The sequence below is a fragment of the Podarcis vaucheri genome, assembly GCF_965113315.1.
Source record: "Podarcis vaucheri genome assembly, chromosome: 4".
Taxonomy (NCBI): Eukaryota; Metazoa; Chordata; class Lepidosauria; order Squamata; family Lacertidae; genus Podarcis; species Podarcis vaucheri.
In genome coordinates this window covers 30537349-30557491 of record NC_138762.1, presented here as the reverse complement: position 1 = coordinate 30557491, position 20143 = coordinate 30537349, and the positions used below count along the sequence as shown (strand labels likewise).

Sequence of the window (20143 nt, the reverse complement as noted above, 5' to 3'; positions counted from 1 at the left end):
ACCAAGGGGAGGGGTGAAATTGGGCCCTCAAGAAATGTCTCAGCTGGAGGAGGGGGCTGGTGATTGAGAGAATCAGGAGATGGATCCTGGGGAAGGTTCAAGTGGGTTGCCAGACCCTGTGTTTTCAAACACCTTTAGTACCCTAAAGGGATAGCTGCTGCCCATTCTGCCAGCTCCTCCTGTCACTCCTGTCAGTAAGGAGCTTTCTCCTGAGGAGATGCCTGAGAGTAATTTGGATACATGGAGATGCCAGCACTGGCACGAACAAGTCTCACAGGTTCAGCACACTCCAGGAAGCATCTGTTTGCTTGCCCAGACCAGAGAAACCTATTGTTCGCTGTGTGAAAGCTTATGCCCACCCTGTTCTTCAAAGGAAGAGACAGAGGGCTTGTCACTTGTTGGATCAACATCTCAGCTTGTGCTTAATCATGCAATTCACCTACTGTCACTTTAACCATCGTAACGCTTAGATTTACATATTTAAATTCCTGGCAGAAACAGAAACCTGAGTTTGAGTGAGGGCCAGGAAAGCTTACAGCATTAGATCCAAATGATATTGAGAAGCTGAAAGACTGGGCAAAAGAAACACACTGAACATCAACCGAGATAAATGCAAAGTCCTGCATTTAAGGAAAATGAAAATAAATCAAAAGCATGAGTACAGAATAATGAAGACCTGACTTCAAAGCAGTAGGTGTGAAAAGGATCTAGAAGTTTTAGTGACTCAGAACATGAGCAAGCAGTGTGGTGCAGCCACTGAAAAAGCTAATGCAATCATAGGCTGCATAAGAGAAGCCTAGGGCTATGACATCATGAGATGTCACAGTTTCACTCTGTTTTGTGTGTTTCAGGTTGCGTCTGCAGTACTGCATCCAGTTCTGGGTGCCATATTTTAAGAAGGACAATGGAAAAGTGTAGTATGTCCAGAGGAGGGTGGCCAGGAGGGTGAGGAACCAGGAAACTAAGCTTAGTTTCGAGAAAGGAAGACATGGGCAACAGTATATACATACAGACATGTTTGTCGGGCAGAAGATGGAGATCTGTACTCTGATGCAGCAGAGGGTGGGATAAAAACCAATAGGCAGAAACTGCAGGAAGCAGCATTCAACTAAATGTTTGAGGAACCTTCCTAGCTCTGAACTATTAGAAAGTGGGACAAACTGTCTCAGGAAGTGGTGGGTCCCCCCCCTCATTGAAGGAATTTAATATCAGGGATAGTGTAGTTGCATTTTGCATGGAAGTGGAAGAACTAGATGACTTTCAAGCTCCCTTTCAATTCAATGATGTTATGCAATTTCTTCCTCGATATTACCTGAAATCACTTTTTGTTTTAGGAGGTAGAGTTGTACCTGTGTTTCGTTTGTCTTAAATAAAATACCTGTTTCGGCAGTGAGAAAGGGAATCAAAACTCCTTCTGAAATCAATAACGTTGAGTTTCAGTATAATCTTTGAACTGTGTGCTTTTCAGTTGAAATAACTTGTTAGGATCATTGTTTTAATGTTTAGCAGACGCATTCTGCGAATCATTTAAAATGTACTACAAGGAGTTAAATTGATGTGTTAGCAGATAACAACAAACCTTTTGAAAGAAGTACACTTGTAGATTGCTCCAATCATTTCATGTGCTTTCTTCCTTCATTATTCTAAATATCCCCATACCATACTTAATTACCATGACTTGATAATCACTTTTCATGTCCTTGATGTTGAAATATGTATTTTCTAAGAATACTTTCTCCTCTGGTTTCAATTGCTGCAAGTCCTGTCTCAATCTCTTTGTTTCAAAGGTTTGTTCATTTCATTATTGTATAGCTCTTTTATCATTCCCCACCCCCATTTCCCATTCCCTTCTAAAGTCTTTCCTTTCTATATTATTGTTTCTCATGTCTACCATTCAATATCCAGTTTCACTTTTAGTTGGTGTTTACTTAACCTTATCATTTGAGCTAGAATCACTCCTGTTGCTTCAGTTTTTATTTTCTCTTTTTATCTGGCACCATGCATTTCAGCTGACATTTTATTTGACAGCTTTTTCTCCATTCAACATCATGTCCTGCTTAGGATAGCTTTGCCTACTGTTTTATTTATTTGTGTCATTCTGATGGCTGTTTGTTTAGGCTTTCCGTGATCTATACTTCCTTTCTTTACAGCTGTGTTGTCTCTAATCACTTCCTTTTAATCATTGTTTAAACATTATATTTTCACTCCACAAATGCAGATTCATATTACCAGCCCATATCAATAAAGGGCTACCATCCTAACTGGAGAACTTGAGCTTCTATAAAACTTTGGATTTTGGCAGAGATAGAGGGTTCACTGTTATCAGGAAACGACTCCTCCTACTGGTACTATTTTATTTTTTAAAATGATACAATTTATAGTCTTCAAATTCTTCCTTCACTTTTCTCCAGCTTACATTTCTTTTGCCAGAGTTTTACCTTTTTGTTATTGTTTGGGCAATACTTTCATTTTCAGAGGAAACTATTTTCCCTTAATCTCCAAGCATTTTGAAGATATTTAGCCCTCTTTCAATTTAACAAGACTCTTTGTTACCCTTTTTAAAGTATGTCCCCATTAAGTTTCTTATGCTCTTTTTTTATACAATCCCTAATACACGTAGTCTGTCCATTTTATAAAGTTTATATTCAGAGATAACCGTAACCCACTGATTCTCTTCGCTGCACCAGTATTCTATTAAGTCCATTGTATCTATAGCAAGGAATCTTGTGGCATCTTAAAGGATTTAAAAAAAAATACATTATGGTGTAAGCATTTGTGAACTACAGTTCACCAGATGAACGAAGAGTTATCTTGAGTTCCAAGGTTGTTCATCCATACATCTATCTATAGACTGATAGACAGACAGACAGACAGACAGACAGACAAAAGTCAGAAGTAAATAAAATGCAGAAAAGGAAATAAAAAACAGGAAAGAAATGAAATCATTACCCATGTATATTTGTACTGCCAACTCAGGATAACACTTCATTCATCTAGTGAAGTCAAGTGAGGTTTATAAACGCTTATGCCACAAGTGCTGGACAAAAAATTAAAAGCAAATAATCTCATTCTCAAAGTATTACTATGACCCAATACGAAAAGAGAGAAGGAGAACAAAGGCGAAACTGGTGCCAAAAAAATTGATAAAAACACTTAGTACACAAAGGGAAAAATAAAATGGTAAAACTATACTATAAGGCCAACTATATACCAATACACCACAGATTCTTTTCTTCTTCTTGGCTCTTAAATCATGTGATTATAATAAACAATAAACTGTTTATGTGTTTGCTTGCACACATACTATTTTTCATAATTCATTCCACTTCCATGATTCATGTTTCAAAAAATGAATTCTTTGGGGTGACCTGACAAAGGAACTACTAGGAGATATTTGCCATGGAAGCAGGGACAATGAATTTTGCAAGACACTGAAAGGCCACTTTTGGTTCTGAGATACTGCAATGATGGCTGGACCATTCACTTTATAAAAATAAAAAAAATAAATGATGGCAGCAGAGTTTCTGAGTGCAAAACCCAGCAACTGACAGCAGACTCCTCATCTGATAGCAGACAACCTAAATATAAGATTCCATTCAGTACCAGAATATGCCTATAACACAGGATGAGCTGTATCATCAGGAACGGATTCTGGTGAATTACATTACAGTCTCGACTGCTCACTATAAAGACATGACACATCCATTTAAAATACCAGTTCAGAAGCATATAATTATGTTACGATGATTAACAACATACCTATGTGAGACAGCTCCCCAAGCACCATGCTTATTTGTTAGGATATTCAGTATTTTCTGTTTCAGTTGATTCGCAGTAACATGATCTCGATGCTTGGCAGCACTGATAAGATGGTCACACATCTTCTCCTCTTCCCTTCTGTCAGCAGCATATTGGGCACACTGTGACTAGAAAGGGAAAGCATGTTTATTTTTTCTATTTTGGAAAGTGGCTGAAGAAGAAACACACACACACACACCCCCGCAGTGGATCCAAAAAGAATGCAAGCAGTGAGACACCTCTTCTAACCCAAGAGGGGTCTGTGATATATGCTCATTTGACCATCCAGCTGCAGCCAGTTGCACATCACATGCAGTCCCTCTTGGTCCCTGGCCCTCAGAAGCTGCTTTGGGGTGGGTACAGAGGACTACATTCATTGGAGGCCAGATCTGCTGCCCCTGTGGATCCTGCCACCCAAGGTGATCACCTCACCTTGTCTCGTGGGGGTGGGGAAGCCCTGGCACAAACCTGAGGTTTGCTCCAGTGCATTCATATAGCGGGAACACATGGTGTCTTGTTTTTCAACATTTGGTGACTGTTGAGTAAATCAGAATTTACTCTTGTTCAAATTTGAAGCTGATGTTTCCCCAGAAGAGCAAGGGGCACAGAGCCCTTCAACAGATCACCACCCTCAAAGCCAGTGAATCGGGATACTCTTGTCCCAGGATAGATCCCCACAGCAGCTGCCTGGCCTCCTGGCTGTCTCTTGGTCCCACCACATACCTCCCCCAACAGGAGTAGAGGAGATGATGAGGTTACTCAAGAGGATGGACATATGCAAGTAAGCTAGCTGAGAGCCACGAAGAGTGGAGGCTCCAGCTCGTATATGAATGCCCAATCTGAGCTGAGCACCAGTTTAACACCCACACGAGATTACAATTTAATAAAAGTAAAGTTAAGCACTCATTGTGGACCCAAGTGCAGTATGCACGTGACAAGTATGAGGAGAGAGCCAGGAAATAAAGACACAGGACATTGGTGTTGGCTGAAAATAGGCCAAAACTTTACTGATTCTAAATGTCAGTAGGCTGTGGCAGAGGTGCTGCGTAAGTAGAATCAACCAGCCCACCTGCTGATTATTTTGGCTGGGTCAACCCTGAGTTAAGGGTCATCCTATAACGTATATCAAACCAAGGCAATCCCACTAGGACTGCCAATTTGGGAGGCTCCTATGTCCCATTGGGTCCTGTATCCAGTGTCTCCTGAACAGAGACACCCCCTCCTGGACCCCTTTAGCAGGGTACCCAATGGGCTAAGGGCCTTATCAGCCAAAAAGATGTGACCAGACTAAATGTGAAAACCACCAGACTAGAAGATCCTCAGGGTTCCTTCCCTGGTGTTGAATATGGCGAACAAGTATTCCATTCCTGCTCACCTTCAGGCAGGACCAAACAATGCAGGGTGGAAGAGTGAGAATTCCCATAATGAACTGAGCTGGGAGGCTCCAGCGCAATTTCCTTATATGAAATATAGGTGGACTTGACTGAGAATTGCATCCACCAGGTCTGGCATTGTAGCCAAGCTACCCAGCCCATCTCTCATTGGCCATATTAAGCAGCCAGTTCCCAGTGTTTCATGAGGCCATGGAAGGAGGCATGCACATTCCCCAATGGCTGTGCAAGGCAGGAAAGATGGTCCCTGCCAGGCTGTGCCCACACCGCAAACCACCTCTCCCCAGCATTGCACCAGTAAATGGCCATTGGCAGAACACTGGAGAATAGAACCAAGTTTACTTCCTACTGATCAGTCAGTAAACTATATACTAAGCAGTGTGTGTGTGTTTGTATGTGTGTGTATGCATGCAAATATATTTGTGCATCCTGCATATTCTACCCATTATGTAATGCTAAAAGTTTATCTAAATTTGTTTTGAGAGCACAGACATTATGGGGTTAATTATTTTTTCAATTTATCTTCTTGTACCAAGAAGCACCAATTAGTACAATGATCTTCTTCTGTAATGAGGTTAATATTTCATCAGCTCATTGGACAGTTAAATCAAATGTTCATTTTTCATTCTGAGCAATTACAGAAGCTAACAGAATGAATGAATGTTAACTGTGGAAATTGTGGTTCTAGAATACAGTAATTGGACTTTCTCAATAACATTTACAAAATGAGAGTTTCTACAGCTAGAGTTATGTCAAACCACACAGATTTTGTACCTTTACAACATCAAAAGAGAAGGTTAGTGAAAAGGATACATTTAACTGTATTACTTGGTTAAAAAGATTTTCACGCAGTGAATAATTGTTAACAAAAACAGAAGCAAAATAAGTAATAAATATGAAATTGAGTCTTATGTATCTAGCAGATTTTTCATTTTAAAAAATGCATGCACGAATGTAGAAACAGAAACAAATATAAAGATCAAAAGCATCTGAAATGTGGCTATACTTTAGAAATGTCACAATCACATGCCTTGCCCTTTTAGGCAGGGACTCAAAGAATTATATGCATGTGCATCCAAGGGCTACTAAGAATGCATCAAGATAATACCAGATTTCTCCTTCTCTGTGCAGCTACTCCTAATTTTCTGGAACAGGTTTTCTGGGGACACAAGTCTGTAACTCAGAAGTATGTCTAGAAGTCCATCTCTAACTATGGTTATTTAAATACTTCTCTTAATATTAATTCAAATAACAGGTTTATACTGCCTGTCCAAAGTATCGTATTTTTGAAATAGCAAGATAACAGAAAAATTTGAAGAATCTCACATTTGAGAAAGATCTTGGTTTGCTTACTAGAAAATTGACTTAGGTTTTTCCCTTAAGGGAATTTGGTTAATATTCTAAATTGTATTTGCTAACTGAAGCTGGAAGCTAATTGAATATTCTCATTTTGTCTACGGTTCTGACAGATCTTATACCGCAACAAATTCTTCAAAGGGCAGATAACTCAATCTTCTACTGTCATCTTGGTTTACTGCATGATGCTCTGATAAATATCAAATGTTATTTACTGTTGAAGCAATATGAAACCTCACTCTGACATACACTTAATTGTAAATGTGATTTTTTTTTAATACCTAAACTCAAAATATCCAGAATATGCTTCGTAATAAATTTGTTGCAATCCCATATGACAAGTGACTGCTGTCTCAGATGACAGAATAAAGTAAAGGTTATATATACTGAGAAAGAAAATATCAGGGAAAGTTCTGTTTTCAATCTATGCAGAAAAGAACAAAACCATATAAGAAAGATGCAGTGAAGAGAGCTGGCCAAATGTTGCCAATAAACCTCATCTCTCTCACACACAACCCCCCCCCCTTCTCTATCCTTCATCTTATGAGACATTTCATGATAGATTATTGCTATTCCTCCAGTGGTTGAAAGTTAGTGTGACCCAATAGTGCATCAATAGTGACAGTACATCAGCTTAGGACAGGCTTCCTCAACCTCGGCCCTCCAGATGTTTTAAAACTACAACTCCCATCATCCCTGACCACTGTCCTGCTAGCTAGGGATAATGGGAGTTGTAGGCTAAAAACATCTGGAGGGCTGAGGTTAAGGAAGCCTGGCTTAGGAATAAATTATACTGTATTTTACAGGTCCTACTACCTAGTAAGTGTGCTTAGAATTGCAGCCTAAGGTTGCAAACCTATAACCAAGGAGCTCCAACCTTCTTGGGACAATGGGCTGGGCAAAAGATTCCTGAATTGCAGGAGGCTGGAATACATGAGCCACATGATCCCTTCCCACTCTACAGTTCTATGATTCTGTAACCAAAATCTTTTATTGGAACCAATATGCGAGCCTAATTACAGAGAGGGAGGGGCGATGTAGCAAATAAAAAAATTCTTTCAAGTCTAATAGTGGCACAGGGGTATTTGGGGGTGTGTGTAAATCACAGCTGGGGACAGGTAAGTTAAGCCTTCCTTCCTCGGCTGTGACCCCTTCGAACACCCACATCGCATAGGATTGACAATTTATTTTGTTGGCTACAATACAAGGCTTCTTTCAAGGCCTAACTGCAATGTATGAAAGGGTGGGGTGAGGAAGGGCTGCTGTGTGCACAAGGAAAGGCACTGGTGGGCACACGTGCACCAACGACCATTGAATTGATAATCCCAGTTAAAACTACTTGTCTGAGAGGAAGCCTCATTGAATTCAGTGGGACCGCCTTCTGAGTATCAGAGTGCACCAAAAGTCTAAATAAATGACTTTTCACAGCATTTTTCAAAATAAAAAACTAGTGTTTTTTGGAAGAGGAAGGTATAAATGCAATCACTGGAACTATATGACTAAATTATCAGTTATTTAAGTAGAGTGTAATGTCACAGGGTGGTATCCCACAACATTCCTCTGTTCTCCCCATCAACCCCATGTGCCCCCAAAATCTGCTCTGAAAAGTTTGGAAACTGTTTGGATTGGATTTGAGGAGTCTGTAGGGAGTTACAGGGGACAAGAAAGGATGAGGAAGTCTCATTCTGCAAGCATGTAGGGTGGCCCTCTGGATCAGATTTGGGGAGCTTGGAGGACCTCAAAGTGTAAAGTGAGAAAAGGAAAGGCTACAGTGTGAATGAAAACAGAAAAATCAGAGTTTTATCAGCTGCTGGACTTACCTCAAATTCCGCATGTTTGTGTACATCTTCAGCTCTCTGCCTGTTCAAGATAAACTCCGCCTCATTTGCAACACGTACAATATGGTCCTTCATTGCATGACACAATAGTCTGGAGAGAAAAGTTAACTGAAATCAGTCTTAATGTATTTTCATTTAAAACATTTCATACATAAAATGTAAATATACCTGAAACTGGATTTGTTTACATTAGCATGAAAAAACAATAATTTGGTAATAAACTGATCTGCAAAATCTGACAAAATCCACCAACATAAATTGTATATCCAGCTTATTAACATAATTAAGTAGTAGTTGTTATAAACAACTTTTATTTGGATTATGTATGTCCAGAGAAAGCAATCAAATACTTTTTTTCCATACCATTCAGTCAGCTGTAATTATCCTTACCTCATTTCAACATGTTATTTTACTTTATTGTAATGATGATTTTCACAGTTCTATGCATATTTGATTTTGCTTTTGATTCTTTTGTACAGTGTTTTAGCTATGTTATGTATTTCCACCCTGGAAGCATTTGGTAAAGGATAGATCATAATTTTAATAAATAAATAAATGCCATATCACACCTTTTATAATTGCATAGGTTTTTGTTCATTGCCAATGACAATTTGAACAAAACAAACTTTTAAAAATTCCACTATACAAAATCATGGATGATTGAAACCATCTCTTCTTCTCCCTTTTCAGCTCCCCTTAAACAAAACAGAAACCAAATCTATTCTCTGGAAAAAATGCAAGTGCTTAATACTGGCTTAAAAGTCTGATCCAACAGAACACAATAAATGTGTTATCGCAGACTTCAGCAGAAGCAGATTTAAGCCAGTGATGAGTGCTTTGAAAATCCTGCCTTTGTGTATCTGTTCTTCAAAGGAAGACGTTTCAGGAAAAAAATCTAAGCTGCAGAAAAAGTAATGTTCTCTACTAGAAGCTTCCTTCTTTATAATGTGCACTTTGGTGCCATAATGAGACATGATGGCCTAAAATTGGCTGTCACAAAAAATGCAAATTTAAACTACTGCCCATTCAATATTCTGCCCTATCTTCAAGTATGGCCTTAGATACTGCGCCATTCAAAGTCACTGCCCTGCATTGTTTGTAAGCTTTATGCCACACTCTCTTAACATGTTGCAAAGAGTGCAGGCATTCAACTCCGGTATCTTACAGCAGGGCTGGGCAAGCTATGGCCAATTAGATGTTGTTGGATGCCAATTTCCAGTGCTATTTTCTAGGGGGAAAAGGTGTTGGCTCAGCATACTGCCAGAAAAATACACTGCCAATTTCCAACATCTCCAGTCCACATAGCCATGAACAGGGCCAGATTTAGGTCTGATGAGGCCCTAAGCTACTGAAGGTAATGGGGCCCTTTATATGTCTAGCTGTCCTTTTTCAACAACAGACCTAATAGGTATCTAAAGCCATTTGCACATGTTGCCATGCAACCAGTCCATGCAGAATGTAGGCACCCTATATATAGAAATGAGCAAACTGTTGATATTTTTAGGGAGCAGGCTAGCAGGCAGAGCCCATTACCATATTTTTCGCTCTATAAGATGCACTTTTCCCCTCCTAAAAAGTAAGGGGAAATGTGTGCGCACTGATCCCTCTTTCTCTCCTGGCTTCAGGGATAGCCACCCGAAGCCTCCTGAGTGCAGCGGGAGCGCTCCCGGTGTGCTCAGGAGGCTTCACGTTCCTTTCACTGAAGCCAGGAGAGCAAGAGGGATCGATCCCTCTCCTGGCTTCGCTTCGCTGGAGAGGTGCTGCGTTTCTTCTGTTGCTTCGCTGAAGGGGCGCTGCGCAGAGAGGGAGAGAATTTTTTTTCTCTCTTGTTCTCCTCCTCTAAAACTAGGTGTGTCTTATGGTTGGGTGCGTCTTATAGAGCGAAAAATACTTACATCATAGGAGCCTACACAACACAAAACACTGTTGCTGTATATAGGTTTTATTTTATTTGTTTTTTATCTTATATTTTGGAAATGTACATCCAGTTTTTTCTTTCCTTTAATTTTTTTGGGGCCCCCAAGAGAGTGGGGCCCTAAGCTATAGCTTGTTTAGCTTATATGTAAATCCAGCACTGGTCATGAACAGCAATGGCAGGAGTTGTAGTTCTAACAACACCTTTAAGGCCACCCATTGCCTAGCCCTGTTCTACAGTGTTTGACAGGTGCTCTTAGGAATATTGCTGACCAAAGGAAACATACTGGATGCCTGTGGAAAACTAGCTCCTTCTTCTTTTTACATGTCACCTGCCTATGCTTCTCTAAAATGTGACGTTGGAGCAAACTACACCACTGAACATGCCTCTACTGGACCACACTACCTACAATACACGCATACAACCTAATCCTGAAGCTCTGGTGCATGGACGGGTATCAATGAACACAAAAGTTCCGGATGGTCAAAGCTGTTTCCATTCAATTTTATGGGCAGCTCTATGCATGGCACAAAAAAACAAAGATCATGGCAACTGGTCCCATCACCTCCGGGCAAATAGAAGGGGAAGAAATGGAGGCAGTGAGAGATTTTACTTTCTTGGGCTCCATGATCACTGCAGATGGTGACAGCAGCCATGAAATTAAAAGACGCCTGCTTCTTGGGAGAAAAGCAATGACAAACTTAGACAGCATCTTAAAAAGCAGAGACATCACCTTGCCAACAAAGGTCCATATAGTAAAAGCTATGGTTTTCCCAGTAGTGATGTATGGAAGTGAAAGCTGGACCATAAAGAAGGCTGATCGCCGAAGAATTGATGCTTTTGAATTATGGTGCTGGAGGAGACTCTTGAGAGTCCCATGGACTGCAAGAAGATCAAACCTTTCCATTCTTAAGGAAATCAGACCTGAGTGCTCACTGGAAGGACTGATCGTGAAGCTGAGGCTCCAATACTTTGGCCACCTCATGAGAAGAGAAGACTCCCTGGAAAAGACCCTGATGTTGGGAAAGATGGAGGGCACAAGGAGAAGGGGACGGCAGAGGACGAGATGGTTTGATAGTGTTCTCGAGGCTACCAGGATGAGTTTGAGCAGACTGCGGGAGGCAGTGGAAGATAGAAGTGCCTGGCGTGCTCTGGTCCATGGGGTCACGAAGAGTCGGACACGACTAAATGACTAAACAACAAATGTATGGCACATGCCCCCGAGAGCTTCACACTGGCCGAATCGCCAACATTAAACAGAATGTGAATCCAAACAATACTTAGCACATTTTTTTTTAGGCTAGTGGTAAACATATTCACCTCTAACTTCAAAGTAACTCCTATACCCACCCATATCAGGGAATAAGCCCACTGAACTCAATAGGACTTGCATCTTAGTATAGGATTGTACCGTAAAGATCTAAATAAATGTAGTTTTTACAGCACTTGTCAAAATGATAAAGAATGCTCTTAAAGAAGAAAAGTAAGAAATGTTGACACAAGATTTATGCATTTGGATCTGAATAAGTGACACAGACTTGGCTACAGGTTGGTAGCATTTGTGCAGGTGAAGACACATCATATTCCATTTTTGCATCCTCTTGTATCATTCAGACTTGGAGCTCACTTCATCCGTAACACTGCCTTTTGAATAAGTAGTTCTTTGGATTCTGGCCCATATCCTATAGTAAGAGTATCGCTTATAACTTTATCTAAGAGTATCGCTTATAACTTTATCCATAGAATCATGGAAACTCTGTGGGGTTTCCCAGGCAGTTTGAAAAATGACTTGCTCATAGAAATAATGAAACAAAACACAAATCCACTGGTCATGCTGAAAGCTGTGGGAATACTCTCTGATTACTGTACTGATTTTATACTTGACACTTTTGGGGTTGTTTTTTTTTTTAACCAACCCTAATTTTCTATGTTTAGCCTAATTTGCAATCAAAAATGTTTAATTCTGTAAAGCAAGATGCCAGGCTTTTCTAAGATTTGCTTGATTATATAACCTTACTGAAATTAAAATAACAACTGGAAAGGGATTCCAAATCCAATTCACAAATTCTTTTGCAGTGTTCTTCAATTCATAATTTAAAATTCAATCATAAATGCATAGTAATTATATGCAATTTTACATTCCATTAACCTTGCTTTGTTTTAATTATAAAGCTCTTTTGTTGGATTCCTTTAAATGATCCAGTTTATAATTTCAGGCTGTTCAAGGGAGCACTTTAATTCTACTGCACATTCATCAACTGTTTATGTCCTGTTAATTGTTGACAACTGCACAATTGCATTCTCTAGCTATGATTGATGAATTGCATTCAAACTTTAGCTATTAAGAAGAATAAATATTTATAACAATTTCCTCTTTGCCACCAGGAGGGCAATATCAAAAGCTCAGGACAGAAAAAGTAGTCTTTTAGCAATAATTATATGCATATGATCTGATAGGTATTTTGGTTAAAACTATGTGTTAGAAAAATATGACTACAGAGATTTTGTTTTCATTCATTTATGCTCACATCAGCAAAAGCAGCAACCCCCCCCCCAAAAAAAAGCTATTGATCAGGAACTAAGAAAATGAAAATATTTTTATTTTATTTATTGAATTTATGTAGCCATACATAAAAAATCCACACAATAAATAAATTGTGATTCATTTAGTACTTATAGTATAGCATCAAATATTCCAACAGATCTGATTGTCTCATGTGACAAAACCATGCAAAGGAATCATGCCACTAACAAACGTTAGAAGCCCCTAGTATATTCCAGGGCATAAAGAGGAGAGTTTTCTTCGTTTGTTTGCTTAGCTAATGTATGTTCTGATCTTGCTTCCAAAGACTTCTAATGGCGATAAAACTCTAGTGCAGTCTTTGACCTCTGGCACAAAGATTACAGTAAATCCATGGGGATATAAGTGATTTATCAGTGCAGGTTATTCTGTTTCTACACACAAAATAGTGTGAGGAATTTTTTTTGCTCAGAAAGCTTATAAACATTTACAAAAAGTGGCATATTTCATTCTGACTACACTTACTGTATTATTCAAACGTATCACACAAGTGATTGTAAATAAAGTTTTATAAATTTGAGATCTTACATTTCACCCTCGTTAATCTTATACCCTCAGAAAAAAATAGACTTTAAAAACAATTTTTTAGAAGGGATACTTTCTTCATTTCTATATATAGCCAAATGATTAGTTTACACACACTACTCCAATAGGTCAACAAAAATATACGTAGATATGGCAAACTCAAATTTAAATAGTCCTCTTGGCAGCTTAACTAAAAAGGTGCCTCGAAAGGTGGGGGGGGGGTTAAAACAGAGTATTCAGTAGCATCAACATTAAAATCACTTAGTTGAGAGTGCAAGTCACATTCCACATAATTCAAATTAAAACATAATTAATCTGGATTGCACCCAAAGTTCTCTCATCACAATGAACTGGCATGCATAAAGTATCTATTTTATAATCTAGTACCTTAAACAAACATAGGGAATTATGATAAAAAATAGTGCTCTGTCATTAACTGCACAAATACACTTTACTATATGATGTGCAGGGTACTCCAAAGCAGATGGAGCGGCAGATGGATTTGCAGATTGGGTTTCTTAGATTCTATCTGGAGTGGGGTGGACTTTGCTGCTTAAAGTTGGTGGTTCAAATCTCAAAGCAACTTTAAACTATAGCATAGGTGTTCTCAGATAAATAAACATTTGAGTTCAGTATTTTATGTATTAACTAGAGAAGTATTTTCTAAGCAAAGCTTCCCTGCTGTTAAACTGTTTAATTAAAATAGTTTGTCCTCTGGTCTTCCTGGAGCAGATGGTGAAAGTATTATCACCCAAAGGAATTAGATACAAAATGACTACTTGTCCAAAAGCTTTAAAATTAATTACCTTCCTTCATTGATGAGCTCAATAAAAGCAAGTCCTGCATTCTTCTGTATAGAATTCTGCCATTCCTAAAGGGGAAGAATAAACCATCTTTTTAAAAAAGCAGCAATTAATTTTGAAAGTATTTAATTTTGATGTATAAAGATTATTTCATCCGTGTTTTACAAGGATTTCTCTGGTTACCATATGCTCACTCTTCACAAGGTCTCCGTTCTTCCATTGCATTGTAATGATACATACTGGAAATTTGTATTTATTGTAAAAATGGATCAGATGTTTAAGCAAAATCTGAAAGCAATCTACTAATTTAAGATGCATCATGTAAATGTTTTGACTAACTATTGTTAAAAGAAAGAGGCGTTTAACTGGCAAGCAGTTCAGAATTCCTAAGTCATAAAAGAAAATATAAAATATATTTTGGAACATTTTGCAAGAGTAAGGGTACCATTCTCCAGATCCCAGAAGAACCATCAAGGGAATCCCCCTTTGCCATACTGGCACCTTTGAGTACTCATCAATGTTCAGCACTGGCATTTCTAGTTCCTCACCCAGCCCTAGCATTGCAAGCAGGATTGCCCTATTTTAACAACGTGCTCCATTGTTGGAGGAAAAGTGCTGAAACAGCTAGACAAAGAGGAAGTTAGGGGTGGAACAAGCTTAAATGGACTAGATGGTTCTGCTCCCCCATGTAGCCCATCTCTGGAGAGGTGGTTCTGCTCCTCCTCCCCAAACCAGACCAGACTGAATGGGCAGGACAGTATTCTATTTTGAAGAGCTATTCTATCCTATTAGTCCAAAATTGCTACAATTCTCTTCTAATTTAATATAAAAAAGGAACTCCCTCTCTGGAAATTAATACATTTTGACATCAACACACATGGTAAAAATTACTTAAAATAAACAGTGGTACCTCCGGTTGCGGACGGAATCCATTCCGGAACTCCAGTCGGAACCTGAGGTTTCCGCAACCGGAGGGACGGCTTTTGCGCATGCGCGTAGGACGGAACACGGAAAAATACTTCAGTGTTTGCCGCGTACATATCCCAAAGGAACGTAAGTAGAGGTAAATTAGTTGCAATTCAACTAATTTAAACAACTGATATATTGTTGAACCCCAAAGTTTCTAAGGGGTGTAAAATGAAGTCGCAGAAGAGATACAAATGATAAAATCAGTTAAAATTAAGAATAAAATAATAAAATAAAAATATACGATTTCATATAATAATGAAAGCAGTGGAGCTACATGTGACGAGTTAGCGCTAATCTATGGCCAGCATTGTTGTTGTTTACCTAGGAAGGACTGGGGCAGGGCAAGGCAACAGTCTCCCTGGTACACCTGTGCAGCCCTGGTGTTTCTCCCATTCTATCCCAGCCCTTTCCAGGAAAGCACTAGCAATGGGAAGGGCAGCTCCATCTGATCATATGCTGAACATAAAGGGTTTTTAACTGTTTGGCCAAATCATGGAAGAATATGTACTTTGTTCCCAAAGTCCTTCCTATCACTAAGTCATGTGTCCATGCAGTAGCCGTGATGGCTGCTCATCTCTGTATGCCAACACTCTCCCTCTTTATCCAAGATTCTCAAACCCAGGTATTCAGACCTATTTACACCTCTCTAACCTTCCATTACACTGCCTAGCAATCTTCTGCAATCACTACCATTTTGTGATGTTCTTAGTATACTCCTCCCACATTTTAGTGATGTGTTTTCATATCCAGTAACCGCAGCACACGTGATAAACTTTCTCCAAGCAGTGTGAATCAGGTGCTAGTAAAGTTGTAATAAAGTGACAATTTCCTGATCCATCAGGAGCAAAGCAAAAAAATTAATACTAATATAATATTAATAATAATATTCAATCAATTTGTATTTGCGTAATGAAAAACAACACTGTTCTTTTCTGAAACACCAGAATTTGTTATTTCAACACCTAATTCCCATTTGACAGCCTCTGACATCTCGCCCTAATGAGCATTGTCCATTTGTTACAAAGTTCAAACCCTCTAGGCAGAGACTGCGCCGCCTCAACATTATGTACAGTGACTTATCCATAGTTGGCATTAAACAGATATTATATATAACAACACTGAAGTAAAAATGATTGCATTTGTAAGTAACCTGGGTTTCCTAATAGTTTGAATGCCTCCAATGCACAGAGGAGAAGAGCTTTCCAAACTTTTCATATCGGTGACACTTTTTCATTTCGTAACTCGGTAATTCAGTTTTACTAGCAAGAGAGGATAAAAGAGTGGAGAAAGGAGCTGGCGGGGGAAAGAACTATTTTATATCTTATTTTTATGATTTTGTTAACTGCCCTGAATGTCATTTGAAAATTAAATGGGATATAAATTTAAATAAATGAATACACACAGAGACACAATGTGAAAGTTGGCACAAGTATCCATATTGCCATGAAATTATAAAGATCAGGAAGTCATTAAAGGTAAAGGGACCCCTGACCATTAGGTCCAGTCATGACCGACTGTGGGGTTGCGGCGCTCATCTCGCTTTATCGGTCATGTGGCCAGCATGACTAAGCCGCTTCTGGCGAACCAGAGCAGTGCACGGAAATGCCGTTTACCTTCCCGCCGGAGCGGTACCTATTTATCTACTTGCACTTTGACGTGCTTTTGATCTGCTAGGTTGGCAGGAGCTGGGACCGAGCAACGGGAGTTCACCCCGTTGTGTGGATTCGAACCGCCGACCTTCTGATTGGGAAGTCCTAGGCTCTGTGGTTTAACCCACAGCGCCACCCGCGCCCCCAGGAAGTCATTACATGTCCCAATTTTGGACTCTTAGATATCAGGATAGAAATAAATTTTGGGGAAATGCCATACCAGCACTAAAAATTTTCTAGAAAGAAATTATTGACCTGCTGAACCATGTCTAAAAGGGATTTCTCTCACTGCTTCCTAAAAAATAATAATTCTGAATCCAATTTATACCACTATTATTAATTCTATCCATTTCCCTTTCATTCTCTTTCCCCTGTGAAGTCAAACTGAAAAATTACTCAGTGGCTATCTTCTCACCCAATAATGCCTGAGATACAGCATCATTCAAGAGCATTTGGCGGGAACTGTGGCAACTGACCGGGGGAGATCATATTTTGGTGGCATCAATCCTCCCCCCACCGTGATAGCTGCATCTCGGGCATTCTGATTGGCAGGATTTTTACAGCTAATTAGGTTGAGACTTACCCAATCAGTACATATATTAAGAGATATCATAATATCATGACCTGCTGACTAGAGATGGAAAGATTTATCAATTTTTTGGTTGAATAATTGCATCACAAAATTCAGATAAGTGTGAATTTTGAAAGATGGCTGTTCCAGTTCTCATTATTGTTTTGAAAAGTGAAAATTTGAAAGATTCGCTTTAAAATTCAAACCAAGTCAAATTTCTCCCCCATCCCTACTGCTGGCTTGATAAATCATAAGTACTAGGCGCAAATACACACCTTGACTAATGGAACACTTTCACCTCTTGAAGCAACATCACCTTTTGACTTGACAATATAACAAATCTTGTTATTTGGAGGGTGTAAATTTTATGTGTTCTTTGTTTCTCCACGAATAAAGGCTTAATAAAATACTTGAGATTTGCCTTTAGGTTTCAGAAGCACTTGTCTAAACCATATAAATCTCCTGCCACTTAGCTCTACCAAGCTTAGATTATATGCACTGGGATGATTAATTGTGCATGACCTTTACATCATTCCAAAGTACTCCTGCTTGCATTATCCAAGTGTCTTTAACTAGCTGGAGCTAAATATGTGGCAAAACCTTATTTTAATTTTATTTGTTAAACAATTTCTAACTCATTCAATCCACTTTCAGACCTAGTGCTAGTACCGAAACTGCCTTGCTTGATGAATGATGATCTGTGCAATGGGAAGGACACAGGACTGCAGTCCTGCTAATCCCATGGACATATTTCAATACCATCAACCACAGCATCCTTCTAAATAGGTGTCAAATCAGTGTCTGAGATCTGTAATGGAATAGTTGAGGTTTGATCACTGGGAGCTTAAATCCCAATACAGAGGCACTCTTGATGGATACTTCACCTGTTCAGGGAGAGTTTTTGTGTGTGGGTGTGTAGCATCTGTGCTAAGGAGTATCTCTCACTAGCCAAGACTGCTATGGCTATTCACGTTCTGATCACCCTAGAGTATATAGACTATTGTAATGTGTTGTCAAAATACAGCCACTAGGCTACAGACTGGAACCATTCATGGGGACATCTCACTATTTAAACAAGTCCACTGGCCCCCTGTCAATTATGTGGCACTTTGAAAGTCTAGTTTGGGACCTGGATACATGAAAGAATGCCTTCTCTCACAATCACACAAATATGCCCAGTTTTCATTCTGTATGTTATTGGGCTTCCAACTCTCTGTATCGCCAGTCAACATAGCCAGTGGTCAGCAATTGTGGGAGTGTAGTCCAGCAATATCTGGGGGGACCACAGGTTCCCCATTCCTTTTAAAAACAGCAAATCAGAGAGCCCCAAAGTCTCATTGTGGGGGGGGGACATCTAATAATCTAACATCTAATAAGAATGAAGGAAAGGAACTCAGGGAGCGAGTTAGACACTTGTGGTGCTACTGCCACAAGGAATAACCATTGACTACATTCCAGTCAGCAGAGATACCTGGAACAGGGCCTATGAAAAAGATCTTAAAGTACAGCTAAGTTTATATGAGAAAATTAGGTATCTGAACTATCCTGAAACTAGACAATTTATGTCTTTAAAGGTAAAAAAAGGCAGCTAGTTAGTTGCCTGTTCATGATACGGTTGCATTCCCTTCAAAGGAGCAGGTGTACAGTCTACATTGCTATTGTTGGAGGCCCAAATGCCTTAGCAGTTAAAAAAAAATCAGGAGTAAATATACAAGATTATTGTTACCACAAATAAACAGTAACTGAATAGTTGAGGTCCTCACATTCAATTCTTGGGTGGTGTCAACAGACATGGGCATCTAAACTCATTTGTGTGTGATTTTGTTCCCAGTGCTGCTTCTGAACACATCAGTAGCCACCTTCCGACCCAGCGGAAGTTTCAATTGACTCCCCATAGGCTGCCTCACAGTAATCTTAAAGTACTCTACTCTGGATGCCTCTCATTATGATGGCTGGCAATCCAGGAAAGACTGCAGCCGGCATATCAATCTAAGCAGGTAAAATGTGCTCTTAAGCGCGATCACTACCTGAGCATCCAGATATAGCACTGGATCCAAAATTACTGTATACAAGATAAGACAAGCTGCATTGAGTTTAGATGCTTTAGATCAATTACTGTTTATTTTTGGTAACAATGATCTTTTGTGTTTTTTCCATTAAATATCAGGTCCATTTCTAAATATATTTTCCACAATGCAATTTTTCCTTTTCATTTGTTGTAGTTAATGGAGATAAAGGTGATACTATTTAAAGATCAACGTTTTAAAGCCACTGTTCTAAACACTTATTCTTTACTTATGCAGTTATTTTAAGTACCTATTGACCACAGCTTTTTGTAAAGACATAGTTTCAAAACAGTAACTTAGCTCTTGGGCTGAAGTTCTGTTATGTTCTCCTCCCTATGAGGGTCTCAGAGGGACTCTCATCTGTTAACTATAAAGAAATCATTTTTGCTTGTTACAAGTCAAATCCCTCTTCATCAATCCTCAAATAGTGCCTCTAGGGTGATCATGTATTCAATGTATAATATCTGAAAGTAAACATGTTCCTAAGGAAAATGATAACAGTATCTCCCCTGCCCCGCCCCCTGTGCTGGTCCTTCATTTAAAAGCCTTCAGTCAAGATCTCAAGATTATGGGTTTCGTGAAAGTTACATCACCAGAACATAAAAGTCCCTTTTGGTTAATCAGAAAAGTCAAATGTTCTTGGGAAAACGTTATGCATATTTAAGCTAAATGTGTTTTAGA

General features: G+C 39.2%; 1 protein-coding gene across 3 annotated transcripts in view; it reads right to left on the bottom strand.

The window, feature by feature from the left end:
- Positions 1–20143, bottom strand: part of NBEA (neurobeachin) — a 353050-nt gene that overhangs the window by 198842 nt on the left and 134065 nt on the right. For all 3 annotated transcript variants that reach the window (XM_082221535.1, XM_082221536.1, XM_082221534.1), the window contains 3 exons: positions 14211–14275; positions 8366–8474; positions 3760–3926 (listed from right to left, as the gene is read on the bottom strand). In XM_082221535.1, the coding sequence (XP_082077661.1) occupies positions 3760–3926; positions 8366–8474; positions 14211–14275 (341 nt within the window). The remainder of the gene's footprint in view (positions 1–3759; positions 3927–8365; positions 8475–14210; positions 14276–20143) is intronic.